Source organism: Rhinatrema bivittatum, chromosome 1 (genome assembly GCF_901001135.1).
Source record: "Rhinatrema bivittatum chromosome 1, aRhiBiv1.1, whole genome shotgun sequence".
NCBI lineage: Eukaryota > Metazoa > Chordata > Amphibia > Gymnophiona > Rhinatrematidae > Rhinatrema > Rhinatrema bivittatum.
Genome location: NC_042615.1, coordinates 161,384,274 through 161,403,388, shown reverse-complemented (window position 1 = coordinate 161,403,388; position 19,115 = coordinate 161,384,274). Strand labels below are relative to the sequence as shown.

Genomic DNA, 19,115 nt, shown 5'->3' with positions numbered 1-19,115 from the left:
CTGGTCACCACATCTCAAGAAAGACATAGCAGAATTAGAAAAGGTACAGAGAAGGACGACCATGATGATAAAGAGGATGGACCAATTCCCCTATGAAGAAAGGCTAAAGAGATTAGGACTCTTCAGCTTGGAGAAGAGACGTCTGAGGGGAGATATGATAAGAGGGGTCTATAAAATGAGTGGAATGGAACGAGTAAATGTTAATCAGTTGTTTATCTTTTGAAAAGTACAAAGACTAGGAGACACATAATGAAGTTACTGGATAATAATTTAAAACTAATAAGAGAAAATATTTTTTTATTCAGCGCATAATTAAGCTACGGAATTTGTTACCAGAGGATGTCATGAAAGCTATTAATATAGTTGCATTTAAAAAAAGGATTGGACAAGTTTCTGGAGGAAAAGTCCATTAATAATTATTAAGGTAGAGTTGCAGAAATACACTGCTTATTCTTGGGATAAGCATCTTGGAATCTATTTACCCCTTGAGATCCTGCCAGGTAATTGTGACCTGGCTTGGCCACTGTTGGAAACGGGATACTGGGCTTGATGGACCCTTGGTCTGACCCAGTAAAGCAATCCTTACATTTACATTCTTATGTTCTTAACTAAGAGAGACCATGGCAATCACGTTGGATATCGTGCTGTGAGCCAAAGCTCACATGTACCCTCTGAAGTTTACTCTGCTTTCTTGATGGACCCCTCATATACAAGACTATGAAGTTCACCTTCCCTTTCTGAGGTTGATAAAACTAAAGGCCGATTTTCAAACGGCCACGCACATTAAAATCAGGACTTACATGTGTGGCTGGGCCCTGCACGTAGCGCGTAAGTACCGGTACATGCACAAGTGCTGGGCCCTGAAAAAGGGGCGGGCCGAGGGCATGGTCTGGGCGGGGCTGGATGGAGGCAAACTACTTCTGCTCAGGAGGAACAGTAAGCGCAAAATAAAAACTTCGGGTAGATAGGTAGGGGTTAGGGGTTGGAGTGGAGAGGGGAAAGGGAAGGAAGGTTAGCCAGGGGGGTAGGGAAGGCCCAATTGCATCGCCACGTGTAATTTACTAAAATTCACCCCCTGCTCATGCCACCCACAGATTATATAACATGAGCACACCAGAGCACGCATGTTATAAAATTGGCATGTCCATGTGCGCGCGCCAGGAACCACATACACATGGATGCACTCACTCCTTTTAAAGTCTATCCTAAGCTTTTTGTGGTGATTGATTCTGTTAATCTTACAGAAGGGAATGAGTTTGGAACCTTCTTCCTTGGTGTTTCTAACAACCGGTGCAAGCCTGATGGTTTGGTATGCTCACTGTCAGGATCAAGTAGCTCAGGGACTGTGGACTCTAAAGGAGGCCTCGTGGTCCATCAACAGTCTGGAAACCAAAATCATCAGATTAGCATTGCTTCATTTCCTGCCAATGGAGAAGGGAAAGGCAGTTCTAGTCCTTTTCAACAATGACACTGCAATGGCGTACGTCAACAAGCAGGGAGGCACTTAAAATCAGGGATCACCAAAGAGGCAAGTATCCTATTCAGGTGGGCAAAACAGAATCTACTACATATCTCAGCTTCTCACACTGCAAGACTGGATAATGTTTCTCTCTACTGTTTTTCTATGTAATATATTTGTGCCTTAACAACTAGTACACTAGTTACAAATGGGTAAAATAATTTTTAAACTCCCCTTGGGACTGCAAACTCATTTTCAGTTTGGTTGGCACTCACAACAAGCTACAGAAGTACTTGTGGAGATTTGAAAATGCATTTTCCATGTTTACATTCACTCCCCTACCCTGTTCCCACCCCTGTTATGAGCAGAAAAAATTCAGGTGCTGTGAACAGCATGCATCCTTTTACTTGCACTGAAGAAGAAAAGGGGAATAATCAAAACATTTTTATACAGGTAACACGTTTACCTGTGTAAAAACCTTTTATTATGAAACATTAGCATTCCCTCCCTCTATCCGCGTTGGTATTTTTCAGTAAAGTAAGGAAAGCAGGTAACCAATATTGTGAGACTACTATGACAACACACATCTTATGGTCTTTGTTTTTGCCTGGTATATTGAGTTTTTGTTTAATCAACTGAGAAACAGAATCTCAGACTTTCAAAATTTCCAATTTATAGGGTCGCCATATGGTTAAAGATGACTGGACGGTCTGCCCTCACTGTGACTTCTCAGCTCTCTACTCAGAATTCAAGATGTAAGTTATAATCTATTTATTGCTAACATCAGATCAGCTAAGTTAATGTCCCTCGGGCATCCCTTTGTGTAATCTCTTTTTTTCACTTGATCTTTTACATAGCAGCTGTACATTTTCTCTCACATCATTTACCATTTATTGTAGTTACTTCTCTAAGCTTATCCATTAGTGACTGCATCTTCAGATATAAAGTTGTGATAGTCTCTGGGGCAGGTTTGTTAATGTTTAATAAATCATTTGGAAAATAAACACATCAGCTCAGCACGTGCAAACTGCAAACAATAGCCTAACCACCTCCAAGGTCCAAATTCACTGATTCTTTGGAGCACATGTATTTCAGCAGGAGGACTCCAAGAAAGAGTGACAGTGAATGGAATGTCCTATTATCGTGCCAGCTTCTTCTAATATTCATTTAAAAGTGAACAGTTTTTTCAGGCTAGAAAAGTGGTTTGTGGAAGATAATAGTCCTGCATTCAAACTAACAGTTTGTGTTGTCTAAAAGTTTGTATTGAACTTTAATATATACCTCCTCTAATATTTTGTTCACTAATATATGCATAACCAGTATGCTTATTGAAATGGCATTTACTTCCTGATGTTATGTAAATCTGATGTGTTTATATGTATGTGTATAGAAAGTCAACACAACTTTCAACATTTTTCACAGTTTGTTGTCAGTGCATCAAACTTGTTTGCATTTAAATGGTGATTTTTTTTTTTCTATTCATCAACAAACCATATATGCCACACCTTTCAGAAAAAAAATGTTTTATTAGGGAACAAAGCATATATGTATCCAAAAAAGCAATTGAATTCCAACAGTTGGATGAGTCTCCACCCCTCTGAGTCTATAATTGGTGGAAACATCTTTGGCAGCAATTACAGCTATGAATCTGTTGGGATAAGTTGCCACCACTTTGCAAAACTAGATTTGCCAATATTAGACCATTGTTTGTTTGTTTGTTTTTTTTTTTTACAAAACTGGTCAAGCTCTTGTCACGTTCCTTGGGGAGCATTGATGAACAGCAATCTTCAACTCATGTTACAGATTTTTGATTGGATTCAGGAAGGGGCTCTGACTGGTCCACTTCAAGACATTTACCTTATTTTCTCTGGGTGATGGGCTTATACCAAACATAATACTTTGCATTCAGGCCAAAATGTTCAATTTTAGATTTGTCTGACCACAAAAAGTTTTGCCACATGACTATAGTATTCCCTGCATGTTCCTTTGCATATTTCAAACTGGATTCATGATCAATTTTCTTGAGTAATGACCTTTTTTGCCACCTTACCCCAAATTGTGGAGTGTTTTGGGATATTGTTGTCACATGCACAGTTTGATCAATCTTGACAATGGAAGCTTGTAGCTCTTTCAAAGATGCTCTTGGTTGCCTCCCTGATCAGTCTTCTTGCTTGGTCATCTAGTTGGAGGGACAACCTGATCTAGGCAAGGTCTTGTTGGGTGCCGTGAGCCTCCTTATAATCTAAGCAGCAGTTACAACCTTCAACATTGTGCTGGGCAAACTAGATGGATCAATTTGGTCTTTATCTGCTGTCATTTACTATTTTAGTTTGCCTTGACTGTGCTCCTAGAAATATTCAAGGACTTTGTAATTCATTTATTTATTTATTTATTTATTTGATATTATATACCATCATTCGGCCGAATCATCACAACAGTTTACAAATTTAAGAGTGCTAAAGGATACAATTCATAAACAGTAATAAAATATTGAAATAGTTACATTAGTAAAACACTAAAATAGCAAATAAATACATTTGAATTAAATTAAAATAGGGCTAAAGATAATCTGTTAACAAAAAAGGTGGAGGATTTAAAAGAATTATACCCATCTTCAGAACAGTGCCTTTCCTCAACTTTGTGGAGTTCTTTTGATAGTTCCTTGGTGCTTTTGGTTGGGTCTTTGCATTAAAATGAACTACCCAGCAGAGAGAACCATCAGGATGAATCAAATCAGTGTAACACAGGTGGGACCAATTCATTTGGTGTGTGCTTTTGAATGTGATTGATTATACCAGAGCTTGAAGTATTTAGGATTGCTATTCAAGTACACGGGTATGGATAGTTATCCAACCAAATGTATTCGTTGTTTATATTTCTACTTCATTTTCTATGAAATTCTGAAATATATTTTTCATTTGGTAGTTATGAGGTAGGATGTGTGGATACATGAACGAACACTATTTAATGCATTAAACTTACAGAATAGAAGGCAAAAAGAGATGAACGTTTTGGAAGGAGGCATAGATTTTCTGTAGCCAGTTTGCATATTATGTAAATATAAAATTTACTATTCAAAGGAACCACCATTAGCAAGAATTAATTCTATGGAACCTTTTAGTTTCGGGTGGCTGAAAAAAAGTAAAATTAAAGTAGGAAACTGATTATAAATTAATTTCACAGTTATGTTATTGTTTTAAACTACAGGCATAATTATAACTGGCATAGAAAGTAGTTCTCCTAAAAGGTTCTCATTATCTGTAAGAATTGGGTCAAATGTAATCTATGAAATACCTTTGAAAATTTCTTGTAATGCTTACAGTGTACATCAGCCACCCCAATAATTAGAAAGGGGCAAGGATAGAAAGATACACATCAGTTTAAATGACTCTGAGATGGTAAATATGAACTGCTCCCGGGATCGGACCAGCTTTGCAATCATAGTGGTAAGGTCCCTGGTGCAATCCTCAGTTGGGCCTTCCATGCCCTGGGCTGGAAATGCTGCAGAGGCAGTATACAAAACCATTGGGAAGGAAGGAGTCTTGGTTTTTGCTTAAGGGAGACACCTAGTGGCTGGATTCAGATCCCATCATTGCAGAGTACCGGAAGGAGTCTAGGTATTTGGTCTTCAGCCCAGGACCATCATTGCAGTGACTGGATTAAACATAAATTGAGAGGGGGTATAAAGTGGGGTGGGGTGGGGGAAATTCCCTGGTAATTGTGAACAAAAGCTCATGGTGCCAGATTAAAGCACTGGTTATTTTCTGTGAAATCTGAGGACTTTGTAATGGGTGCCGTATCAGAAAGCCGTTGTAGGAGCTTATGGTCTCTTGACAGGTTCTGCAGCTAGGGAAGGAACAAGAGTTTTCCAACCATAAATATCCTAAATAATTACAACATATGAGTCACATGCTGATTTGAAAGAATTTCTCCCATACTGTAGGATGGTCCTGGGCTGAAGACCAAATACCTAGACTCCTTCCGGTACTCTGCAATGATGGGATCTGAATCCAGCCACTAGGTGTCTCCCTTAAGCAAAAACCAAGACTCCTTCCTTCCCAATGGTTTTGTATACTGCCTCTGCAGCATTTCCAGCCCGTGTATAATAATCTTATACTATCTGATCCTGAAAATGGGCATTAGAACCAACCACCCACGGGCATTAGAACCAACCACCCACGGGCATTAGAACCAACCACCCACCACCCAATGGGCATTAGAACCAACCACCAACCACCCAATGGGCATTAGAACCAACCACCCACGGGCATTAGAACCAACCACCCACGGGCTGGAAATGCCTCTGCAGCATTTCCAGCCCGTGTATAATAATCTTATACTATCTGATCCTGAAAATGGGCATTAGAACCAACCACCCATTTTGCTATTGCTGCAGAAGAAATCTTTGGAGTCAGCTGTCATGTGAGAATGGTTCTCTCATTTTTTTCCAGCCTTTTCTTCTTCCTTCAGCTATAGATTTGTTACTTTTGTAAAATTATGAATTTGAATAGAATTTTATTTATTTTCACTTTTCCCTTGGCTCTGCAGGTTCTTTTATATCCAGTTATGCTGTACTCTTTAATTTTATTGATACTTTTTTCAGGGTCTCACATAAATAAGACTTCATACACATACTCACAAGAACTTTTGTTTTTCATGTATTAAACTTATAATCATCACCATCATTGTCCTGCATTCAGCATAGGGTTCCATCTATCAATAGAATGCAAGAGAGACAACAGACAAGGATCATACGGCCTATCTGGATTCAGTTGGTTTGTGATATAGAAATAAACAAATTAGATTCAAGAATGATGTGTGTATAAAACGATGCACTCAAGTGCTTTGGCCTGAGTCTTAGGGCCAGCTTCATCGTGTCCATTTCTTAATGGCTATCTGCTTCCATGGGCTAAAAGTGTGAGTGGAAATGAGGGAAGGTTTCTATGTAATAACCCACTTTAAAACTGGTAACATGAGCATTAAAGTGAGACTAAAGACCCAGTGTACTAAGCTAATGTGATGCACCACACAGTAGTGTTAACATGGCCACATTAAAAAAAAAAAAAAAAAGCATGTGGTCATGTTAAACAGTGCCAAGGAGGGTAATTTTTTTAAACTTTTTATTTATGCATTTTCATTATACATATCAAGCACTGAAGCTTAACAGAAATCCAGAAAAGAATGTGCAGAATACTTTCTCACAGGACAAGCAGGATGGTAGTCCTCACATATGGGCGACATCACAGGACGGAGCCCAATCACGGGGAAAACTTTTCTCAAAGTTTCCAGAACTTTGACTGGCCCCTACTGGGCATGCCGAGCATGGCACTAGCCCTGCAGCCAGCAGGGGTCCCCCTTCAGTCTTCTTTTATCCACGCAGCAGTAGCCTCACGGTTAAGGAGTTCTGCAGAGATTCCTGACAGGAATTTTCCTCACAGAATTACTAAAAGTTAATTTGCCCCATAGGGTCCCTCCTTTAACTTTTTCAAGCCGCAGTACTCCGGTAAGTTTTTTACCCGTTCTCTGTCGATTACCGTCAAGTTTGGCCCTCACGGCCTACTGGCTGTTGACCGTACCGTGGCTCAATTTTTTCCATGGCCGTGGCGTCGGGGTTCTGTCAGTGCCCGGACTGTAATCGCACCATGTCCATCACAGATCCCCATAAAGTCTGTGTAATGTGTCTTGGACGAGAGCACGATGTCTTGACATGCACCAAATGTGCCCTAATGACACCAAAAGGTCGCAAGGTCAGAATGGAGAAGATGGAACTTCTCTTCCGTGCTCAAACCCCGACTCCGTCCATTGCATCGACGTCATCAGAACCGGCTCAGTCAACTTCACACCAGAATCGACCACCGGCCAGTGACTGTCCGGCATCGATGACATCTCGGCCTTAGACATCCTCTACTCCCCATCAGGACCGAGGGGATCGTAGAGACAAACATCGCCATCAACATCGAAAGTCTCGGACCATCGAGGGAGCGAAATCATCGACCTCGCCATCGTCTGAGCCACCGTCGAAGAAACCCCGTCCAGAAAAGGCACCGACCTTTTCGGCGACCGGGTCACCGAGGCAACCCTCACCCGACAGGGTATCAGGAGCCACGACTCCACCTTTAACAGTGTTCCCTCCGGCTATGCCTCTGCCTCCTTCTTCTGTTCTGGAGCCAGGGTACTTGCTCCAGGTCTCCGAGAAGAACTGGACCGGATGGTTCAGGAGGCCATCGACAAGGTGATGCAACGACTCCAGGTTCCTCCGGCACCGAGACCAGTACCAATTGTGGAACTGCCCACTGACCTGATTCCGGCAGTATTGGCATTGCTGCTCTCCAGGATGGAAGCGCTCATTGCCGCTTTTCCACCGATGGACCTTGGGTCGCCAATGGCTCCAGTGCCCTCCTCACTTACTCTGTCATCAGGAGGAGAAACACCGTTCCGCATCCCTCCATCGAGCGTTCTACCTCAGCCATCGATGTTGATACATCCATCGCCACCGGTCCAACCATCGGTGCCGATACGCCCGTCGGCACCACCGAGCCATCCATCAATACCTGCGCCAGTGCCTTCGATGCCTTCATCGGTGCCTCCAATTATTCCTCCAATTCCTTCGGAGCCTGGACCAGGACCCTCTGATATCCCACCACCCTGTCCTCCTCTAGTTCCCAGAGGAGCAGGTGCTGATCCCTATGATACCTGGACTGATGATTCCTCCCCAGACACCGATGATTTGCCTTCACCACCTTCACCCACTGAAATTAGAAAGCATTCTACCCCAGAGGACCTTTCCTTTATACATTTAGTGAAGGAAATGTCTGAATTGGTTCCCTTCCAATTACAGACTGAACAGGATGATAGACATCAGATGATGGAGTTATTACAATTCCTGGATGCTCCCAAGGAAATAACCTCCATCCCTATCCACCAGGTTCTTCTGGATTTTCTCAAGAAGACCTGGGAACATCCTGGCTCCATTGCTCCAGTCCACAGAAAAGCTGACACTACCTATTTGGTGCAGTCAGCTCCGGGTTTTCAGAAAACTCAATTGGACCACCAATCTATAGTGGTAGAATCTGCACAGAAAAGAGCAAAGAGATCAAAGCCTCACACTTCTTTTCCCCCTGGCAAGGAACAGAAGTTTCTAGATGCCATTGGTCGCCGTGTCTTCCAAGGATCAATGCTCATCTCCCAAATTGCCGCTTATCAGCTCTATATGACCCAATATAATAGGATCATTTTTAAGCAGATACAAGATTTCACAGACTCCCTGCCTCAGCAATTTCAAGATCAGCTCCAAACCCTAGTAAACAAGGGTTTTGAGGCAGGCAAGCATGAGATCAGATCATCTTACGATATCTTTGACACTGCTACTAGGGTACCTGCAGCTGCTATTTCGGCAAGGAGATGGGCCTGGCTCAAGTCTTCCGCTCTTCGCCCTGAGGTACAAGATAGGTTATCCGACCTTCCCTGTGTAGGAGATAATCTGTTTGGCGAACAGATTCAACGGACGGTGGCAGAACCCAAGGACCATCATGAGACCCTAAGACAGCTCTCTCTGATGCCTTCTGACTACTCTTCCAAACAGCCCTTCCGAAAGGATTCTAAGAAATCATTCTTCCACCCGAAAAAGTCCTACCTACCACCAACCAGATCATGTGCCACGAGGCCTTTTCAAAAAGCCCAGTCTCATCAGACATGGAAACAAAAACCGCAAGCAGCTCCTTAACCAGGTCCTGCTTCAGGTTTTTGACTTCGACCTAGAGAACAGCAGCCAGCTTCCATTACCTCACATTCCAGTGGGAGGTTGACTGTGCCACTTCAACAACATATGGCACTCAATCACCTCAGACCAATGGGTACTGGCGATAATTGCTCAGGGTTACCATCTGAACTTTCTCTCCGTGCCACCGGACTCCCCACCTCTGCCGACGTGGAGAACATCCGATCACTCCATCCTTCTGGATCAGGAGGTTTCCCTCCTTCTCCAATCCAAGGCAATAGAACCCGTACCCTACTCTCAGCACGGCCTAGGATTCTATTCCCGGTACTTTCTAATACCCAAAAAATCGGGAGGCTTTCGTCCTATTCTGGACCTTCGGGCCCTCAACAAGTACCTCCAGCGAGAGAAATTCAAAATGGTAACCTTAGGCTCGCTTCTTCCTCTTCTACAAAGAGGAGAATGGCTCTGCTCTTTGGACCTCCAGGACACATATACTTATATTGCGATAACTCCATCTCATTGAAAATACCTGAGGTTTCTAGTAGGCCCCAAGCACTATCAGTACCGAGTGCTTCCATTCGGCCTAGCGTCTGCGCCACGAGTCTTCACAAAATGCCTCGTAGTAGTTGCAGCCTTCCTCAGGACTCAAGGTGTTCACGTCTACCCTATCTAGACGATTGGTTAATCAGGGCTCCCACTTAGCACGCTGCTCTGTCGTCCCTCAATCTAACCTTACACACTCTAATCTCATTAGGATTTCTCGTCAACTATGACAAATCCTACTTAGTCCCATCTCAAACCTTATCTTTCATTGGGGCAGACTTGTACACCTTGCAGGCAAAGGCTTTTCTGCTTCAACAGCGAGCTCTCACCCTCATGTCTCTTGCGCACCACCTGCAGTCTCAGCACTCCACGACTGCACGCCACTTTCTCATCCTCCTGGGACTCATGGCATCCTCAGTTCAGGTCACACCAATGGCCCGTTTGGCCATGAGAGTCATGCAGTGGACTCTAAGGTCTCAATGGACGCAAAGCATTCAGCCCCTGTTGACCATTGTCCACATAACCAACTCACTCCGTCAGTCTCTTGCCTGGTGGAAAAATCAGATCAATCTCCTCCAAGGCTTGCCCTTTCAGGCTCCAGACCCTCAATTAACTCTCACCACCGATGCTTCCAACCTCGGCTGGGGAGCACATGTGGCCAATCTGCAGACACAAGGATCTTGGGCTCCAGGGGAAGCCAAACACCAAATCAATTTCCTGGAGCTTCGAGCAATCAGATATGCTCTCAGGGCATTTCAGGATTATCTCTCAAATCAAGTTATCCTGATCCAGATGGACAACCAGGTGGCCATCAACAAGCAGGGAGGCACAGGCTCCTTCCTTCTGTGTCAGGAAGCTGCACAGATTTGGGCAGAAGCTCTCTTCCATTCGATGTACCTCAGGGCCACCTACTTGCTGGGAGAGGACAATGTGTTGGCAGACAAGCTGAGTTGCGTCTCTCAACCCCTCAGTAGCGAACTCCATCTTCCAACAATGGGGATATCCTCAGATAGACCTCTTTGTGTCTCCTTAAAACCGTAAAATAGAGAACTTCTGCTCTCTCATTCGCAGCAAACACTCTCAGCCCAGAGATGCATTCTCCCTCTCGTGGGCAACCGGTCTACTTTATGCATTCCCTCCACATCCTCTTCTCTCGAAGACTCTCGTGAAGTTACATCAGGACAAGGGAACCATGATCCTGATAGCATCTCACTGGCCACGCCAAGTGTGGTTTCCAATACATCAGGATTTCTCCATTCGAGGCACATTCCCTTAGGAAAGGACCCGCGTCTGATCACTCAAAACGACGGGTGCCTGCGCCACCCCAATCTTCAAGCCTTGTCCTTGACGGCATGGATGTTGAAAGGTTAATCCTTCAGCCACTTAACCTTTCTGAACCAGTTTCCCGTGTCCTGATTGCTTCACGGAAACCTTCCATGAGAAAATCTTACTCTTACAAATGGAACAGGTTTATGTCATGGTGCTCTTCTCAGTCTCTTGACCCCTTTACCTGTCCTATCACGAAGTTTTTGGACTATCTCTGGCACTTATCAGAATCAGGTCTAAAAACTTCTTCCATCAGAATACATGTCAGTGCGGTAGCTGTTTTCCATAAAGGTGTCGGGGATGTACCCATATCAGTACAACCCCTTGTAACACGTTTTCTGAAAGGCTTGCTTCACTTCAAGCCTCCACTGCGTCCTCCAGCCCCTTCTTGGGACCTCAACCTGGTTTTGGGTCAGCTCATGAAATCGCTATTCGAGTCTCTTCAAACCTGTGATCTTCGCTATCTCACATGGAAAGTGATTTTCCTTCTGGCAATCACTTTGGCTTGCAGAGTTAGTGAATTACAGGCTCTAGTTACCTATCCGCCTTACACTAAACTTCTGCAGGACCAGGCAGTACTCCGCATTCACCCTAAATTTCTGCCTAAGGTAGTTTCGGACTTTCATCTCAATCAGTCCATTATACTACCTACCTTTTTCCCAGGCCCCAATCCAATCCAATCTAGCATTCTACCTAGACCGTACAGCTGCCCACAGAGAAACCACTCAACTGTTTGTCTCTTTCCATCCTAACAAGTTAGGGCAGCCTGTGGGTAAGCAGACTCTCTCCTCCTGGTTGGCGGACTGCATATCCTTTTGCTATCAGCAAGCGGGCATTCCATTTCAAGACCGTGACAAAGCACACTCTGTGAGGGCCATGGCGACTTCAGTAGCACACCTACGATCGGTGCCGCTTCCTGATATTTGCAGGGCTGCTACCTGGAGTTCGCTCCACACCTTTGCAGCCCACTATTGCTTGGAGAAGGCCAGAAGACAAGATTTCATCTTCGGCCAGTCTGTCCTTCGTAACCTATTTCCAACGTGATGTACCAACACCCTTCCGCCTGCCTGTTAGGGTTCAGGATGCCCTCGGCCAAATTCCACCCCAGTCCTAGTGCCTTGCACACCTGGGTACATTTGGTACATTCTCGGACATCCTCAGCTCGGTACTCACCCATATGTGAGGACTACCATCCTGCTTGTCCTGTGAGAAAGCAAATGTTGCTTACCTGTAACAGGTGTTCTCACAGGATAGCAGGATGTTAGTCCTCACGAAACCTGCCTGCAGCCCCGCGGTGTTGGGTTCGTAGCGTTTTCTTATTTTATTTTTCGGCACTGCCTGTAGCTTTTAAACAAGACTGAAGGGAGACCCCTGCTGGCTGCAGGGTTAGTGCCATGCTGGGCATGCCCCGTAGGGGCCAGTCAAAGTTCTGGAAACTTTTGACAAAAGTATTCCATGATTGGGCTCCATCCTGTGATGTCGCCCATATGTGAGGACTAACATCCTGCTGTCCTCTGAGAACACCTGTTACAGGTAAGCACATTTACTATATAAAACATAAACACAAGAACAATAATCCACATCTGTCTGTATACAAAACCACAATAGGGTGCAGGACTATTGGAACAACTTCACAAAAATATAAAAGAGAAAACAAAAAGACTGCACAATAAATAATAATAGCTATAATAAACCAGCTGATCAATTTAGCACTGGAGAGGAGGCTGATACCAAAGCTATTATTCTATCCAATAATGCTTTTAATTGTTTTGCTAGTCCCATCCAATTTTATAGAACACTTTGAAGGATAATAAAGAAAAAAACTCTCCGCCCAAACTAAGAACAAAAGCCCTTAACTAAAGAAAAGCCTTTTTCCTATTCCAGGTTTGTCTAGAGACATTTGGGAATATTTGGATCTTATACCCCATAAAAAGAGCTTCATAATCAGATTTTTGTTATTATCAACTGAACTTGTAATTTAAAAGGGTTGCCTATTTTTCAATTTTATCCTCAGACTGCTCAAGAAAATCAGTCAATTAAATGACCCAGAGAACATTTTAGAAGGCCTAGAATTATTCCTAGGCCCAGGAGCCTTATTAGGATCAAGATAATAAACTTTAGTTAAAGAAAGCATATGTTCTTCAGAGACACATAGAACATCTTTGAAATACTTTACAGTAAACTCATGTGGACTAATCAAAGAAGTATGAGGAAAATTTAAAAGATGAAGATTTAAAAAAAAAAAAAATCTATTTTCAAACAATTCAAGATGTCTTTGTATACTAGGACTATCTTTAGTGGAAACCATTTTAGATTCTTGAGACAAGAAGTCATGGGCTTCAAGATTTAATAGTCTCTTCTCATGATCAGCAAGACTCACTTTAGAAGCAGAAACTTGCCCCTTTAAAGAGTCCATAGAAGGGTCAAAATCATCCATTATTTTATTTATGGCCTTCTCCAGAACTATGTCCTTCAAAACATCCTCAAGGCTAATATTAGATGGCCTCTGCAATATCAAACCCACCAGAGTTTGAGGTGATAATTCCAGCAAGGCCTCCAAACAAAAGAGAAGACCTGGGGAATACTGGTGCAGAGGGAGGAATGCAGTGTTCAGGACTTAAGGTTGTATCTTCTTCAAGCTAGTCCAACACATTTCAGTTGTGCCACCAGCAACGAGTATACCTGAGTTAGATCCCACTGGTCCTATCATCTGAGTATTTACTTATTGCGGAGAAGAGGTTGGCACAGGGACCAATTGAACCGAGACCTCGCAGCAGCCGGTTTTAAAATAATGCTTTATGCGCGCGTAACTGTTGACCCCATCCCAGAATGCCCATGCCCTGCCCCTTTCATGCCTTTTTTTTTTTTGCTCGAGCACGAGCATATATGCACGTAATTACCGGCTTTTAAAATAGACATTGCTCATGTGTGGCCAAGATACTTGTTTCTATGGGCCTTTTAACATGAGCAATGCTTTTAAAATCCGCACCTTATTGAGCAGCTCAATTTCCTCCACAGGCAGCAGTTAAAAGTAAAAGGGACAGTTGCTGTGAGGAACACACTCACATCCCCAGCATAGAAAGAGCCTCCTGGCATAAACTTCCCTAAGCTACTCTCTCTCTCTTCTCCCTCCCCCCACCCACCACCACCACTTCAAAAGTTCTTAGAGTCTCTGGGCCTAAAACCCATTTACCTCTAGACTCTACTCATCCCCTTCAGTAGTCCCTTAGCAGGGGTTTAGGGTGACTATGAAAGTTGATAGTGCACCATAAAATTTGCTGCAGCCATGGGACCCTTTTTCAAGCTTATGATCTCAATGTTAAACTAGTTTAGTTTTCTCTTTTCCATAAAACATTCATGTAAAACATCAATTTATTTTTTTACGCTTTTCTAACTTTAAATCTAATGTTAACTTTAAACGATTTCAGTAGCTGAAGAAATCAGTCACTATTTGCAGAGAGTTTGAACCTCTGGTTCTGGCTGTCACTAAACAGTCTTAGGCTTCTGGGTCTAGGTGCTGTTATGGGTAACCAGTCTTGGGCCTCAAATTCTTTGTCTATGAAGGTTTTGCTTCTGTAGCAGTCTGGGCTGGAGAATTCTAGTGAGCTGGGAAAACTGTGGACCCACTTGAGATTTCATTGAAAACTCTGCACATCCTGTCCCCACAGCTGCCTTCTCTTCCTCCTACGCCTGGTTGAAAAACACTGTTCTAGGACATGTTGCAGTATTTGCATTGCTGCTTTTTCATAGGTAGGGTTGTTGCTGTATAAGCCCTGGGAATTAGTGCTGTTTTGGTGTGACTGGATATTGTGATATATGTTTCAGTTTTTCAGTCACATGACTGCAGCAAATTTTCTGGTGCACCGCCAACTTTAGGAAATTGGAAAACAAATCAGACTGGACTTCTACAGATATCTATATTTATTTTTATTTATTTATTTATTTATTTATTTATTAATTATACCAACATTCGATCTCAATTGAGATATCACACCGGTTTACATTCAGGTACTGTAGGTATTTTTCTATCCCCAGAGGGCTTACAATCTAAGTTTTCGCTAGGAGCTGCTAACTTAACTTCAGATTAACCTGAACAAATCCTGCCTCAGAAATTTAAATTCTCCTATGCATAGAGACTCAATATAGAAATCATCATACTCTGAAGGGCAAGAGGTGACTGGCTGGAGTCTAGAACTGCTTTCCTTGAGAACACTTTAAATGACCATATTGGTTTCTCTTCTTGTTCTGCAGCCTTGTCAATTGCAGCATGTAGGCTATTGTGGCTACGGCACCTGGCGGCAGATGCTTCCTCCAAAGCTCATCTAAGCAAGCTTATTTTCAAGTGGAAAACTGCTTCTTTGGTGAGGACTTAAACAAGCTTGTAAATGATCTGGGGTTACAAAACCAGGCAAAGGTAGACTTCCCAATCGTTTAGTTTCAGAAGAAGAAATCAGTTCTTTCAAGTGGTCATAAGGCCAAAAACTGATTCCACTGTGTCCAGTTGTTCCACCCACTGAAGGTCAGTGGTTTGCCTCTTTGGGAGTGCTTGTAGGCCTTCAGCAATTTTACCAGGAATGGTACCACGTATTTTCATGGTTACGTTCTTGTTCTTGTTACTTCAGTTCCTGATGCATGTTATGGTCTTTCCGTACATTTCGCCCATTGGGAGAGTGACTGTTCTTACTACTCTCGAGTAGCTTCAGTACTTGCAATCAGTGGTTCCAGTTCCATGTGAAGCACAGGGGCATGGTTTGTAGTCCATTTATTTTATTGTCCTAAAGGACTGCTCCTACAGATCCATCCTCAATTTGAAAAGGGTAAACAGCAATCTTTACATTTCCCATTTCAGTATGAACCCTCCAGTCTGTATTATTGACTGTGCATCAAAGTAAGTTTCTTGCTCTTTGAATGTAATCTCTCCAAAACTTACTACCATATTCCCATTTGGGAAGATCATCATAGGTTCCTCCTGAAAAAACACTTTCAGTTCAGGGCATTCCCATTTTGATTATGCCACGGTTCCAAGAACGTTTCCAAGGTAATGGTTGTGGGGGGCAACTTTCTTATGAAGGAATGGATTATGGTTTCTCTATACCTCGGTGATTGCTTAACAAAGCCAAGTCCTACCAGGAAGCCCTTTACGGTGTCCAACCGAATTGTACAAGTTTAGAAGGCTTGGGCTGGGTAATCAACTTTGCCAAGAGCAAACTGTTTCATCCAAGTCTCTGGAGTACCTTGGATCTCTTTTTGATGCCAAAGCAGGACAAACTTATCTGACTCAGGAAAGATAGGCTCCTATTGTGAATCAGGTAGAGAAATGTCTTGCTCAGAGGGCTCCCAAAGCAGAATCTTCAGCAATTTCCATGACTCATAGTGCGGGACTGGGAAAATCTAGTCAGTCTCTCTCATCAGATGTATATTGGTTCCCATACAATGCAAGCTCAGTCAGGAGATTTTTTTAGAATTTAGTGGATCAATGGAACCTTCACACATGGCCTTAACTTTGACTTGCAAGAATGCCAAGGCCCTCTGGTTCTTCAGTTAGTACTGGAAGTACGATTCCAAAGACCCCTGACTGCTGACATTAGATCTCTCAAATCACAATTATGATGTAGCAAACGCTGCTGGCAGAAACTTCGTTCCAACGAATCTAACAGTCTATCATTCTCTGCTAAACACGTATCGTTCTGCTATTCAGGATTCAAAGCGCTCCTTTTATTCCAAATGGATTCACGACGTCGGCTACAACCTTAAAGAACTTTTCAAAATTGCCAAATCCCTCACTAGCATCTTTCTGGCATCCTCCGGCTTGCCCTCAATCCCTCCGAGTGGACTTCTTTACACTGATTTTTTTAAACCATTTTACAAGAAAAGTCTCCACTCTCTCAGCTTCATTTTCCACTGTACCGGACTGGCTGTCCTCTACCACAGATGAGGCATATTCCACTTGGAATGAATTTGATCCTATCTCTCTACTGGAACGTGGCCAGGTTATTTCTAAATTGAATCCTGCACACTGTTTTTGAATCCCTGCAATACTGCTGTATTGAAAGGGATCAAAGAGGCTTTACTACCATCCCTCCAATTGCTAGTCAATCTCGCTTTTTCTCAAGGTACTCTTCCTGTTTGCCTTTAAAAAGCTTCTGTTAAACCTCTTCTAAAGAAACCTAATCTGGATCCGTCAGATCCTCATAATTATAGGCTAATCTCTTCTCTTCCCTTTTTGGATAAATTGATTGAAAGTAGCATTCTCCTTCAATTGACAGATCACATAGAGACCAAGCAAATTTTAGATCCCCATCAGTACGGATTTAGAAAATCATCGCGTGCTGAATTATTAATTCTGTCCCTTCTGGACTCATTTGGAGTGGAGGAGCAGCCTAGTGGTTAGAGCAGTGGGCTACAAACCAGGAGAACAGGATTCGAGTCTCACTGTCGCTCCTTGTGACCTTGGGCAAGTCACTTTACCTTCCATTGCCTCAGGTACAAACTTAGATTGTAAGCCCTCTGGGGATAGGGAAATATCTACAGTACCTGAATGTAATCCACTTTGAAGTGCTGAAAAAAGTGTGAAAAGTGGAATATAAATCTAAATAAAATAAAATTTAGGAGAGGTTTAGACTCAGGCAACAGCTATATCCTTGTTTCTTTAGACATTTCTGCAGCATTCGACACAGTAGACCATGCTATTCTTCACCAATTACGTGAACATTGTATTTCTGGTACTTTCTAGCAATGGTTCACTTCCTTTCTTTCACACCATCAACAACATGTCGAGTTTGACAATAAATGTTCCCACTGGGCCGAAATTACAACTGGCTTGCCACTAGGGTCAGCACTTTCAGCCATACTTTTCAATAGGTATCTATCCCCATTGTGTAAAGTGTTAGCAGGGCTGTTCGAGGATTATTAAATATTTTTTGTTCGGGTCTGTCCCTCCTGGTCTGAGACGGTGGACTTAGTAAACCTGTGTATGTTGATCATTAAGAGGTGGTTATTTTTCAATAAGTTGTCTAACCTCTCTAAATCCAGCATCCTCATTCTAAGATGTTACACACCATGATTTTGATTGAGAACATCTTGTTTGCACTTGATTCTTGCATCCGCAACCTAGGTGTTTTAATCAACCCCACTCTATCTTTTCGACCCCATGTTAAAAGCAGAATAAAGTCTGGCTTCTTTAAACTCCGTGTACTTTGTGGCCTCAAATATTTGCTTGATAGATACGATTTCCATACAGTAGTACAGGCCTCTATTGTCCCTATTTGTGGATTATTGCAACTCCATTCTTTTGGGTCTACCTGCAGTTATTTTAAAACCCCTTCAACTGCTTCTGAATGCCGCCATGTAACTTATTGCTGACACCAATACACGTGTCCACATCACTCCTACCCTCATTGTTCTACACTGGCTTCCAATTGTCAAGCGTATTAAGTACAAGATTGCTCTCATTCTTTTAAACTGATTTCTTCTGCTATTTCTCCCTGGAGTAATGCAGAGGGTCCTTCTGGATGTGCCCTCACCATTGCAGGCCAAGTTGTGTAACACCAGGGACTGTGCTTTCTTGGTTGCAGTGCCCATCCTTTGGAACTCATTTCCCGAATCATTGAGACTGGCGGACAGTGGGATGTCCTTCAATATTTCTTTAAAAACATGGCTATTTAGACAGGCATTTTATTAGACCATAGGATTGTTTTTTTGCCCTTAATTTGTCTGCTATGCTAATGCTCTGTATATGTATAAGATTTTATGTATGTTTTTGGTTCTTTTTATACATCGCCTAGTGATTAACTAATTTTAAATAAAGATTAAAATAAATAGACATTCTGGTCAATTTTGGTTGGAGGGACAGCAGTTGTATGCTTCCTCCCAGGCTTCTGAGAGTGAGGACTTTGAGAAAGATAGTGAAATAGTTTTTGTGAGTCATTGGCTCCGGATTGGCCAAACTGCATCCTTTGACTTTTAATATTTTGTCACTATACATGGCTATATATTTCCAAATTCATATTTCTAAGTTACTTAAAATCCATTTTTCAGTTCACTGTAAAGCCTGTTTGCTGCATTATTGTT

At 42.7% G+C, this 19,115-nt stretch overlaps 1 protein-coding gene across 3 annotated transcripts in view; it reads left to right on the top strand.

Annotated features, from left to right (window-relative positions):
• The window catches only part of WDR19 (WD repeat domain 19), a 410,737-nt gene that overhangs the window by 376,226 nt on the left and 15,396 nt on the right, over positions 1-19,115 (top strand). For all 3 annotated transcript variants that reach the window (XM_029589326.1, XM_029589343.1, XM_029589335.1), the window contains exon 35: positions 2,138-2,214. In XM_029589326.1, the coding sequence (XP_029445186.1) occupies positions 2,138-2,214 (77 nt within the window). The remainder of the gene's footprint in view (positions 1-2,137; positions 2,215-19,115) is intronic.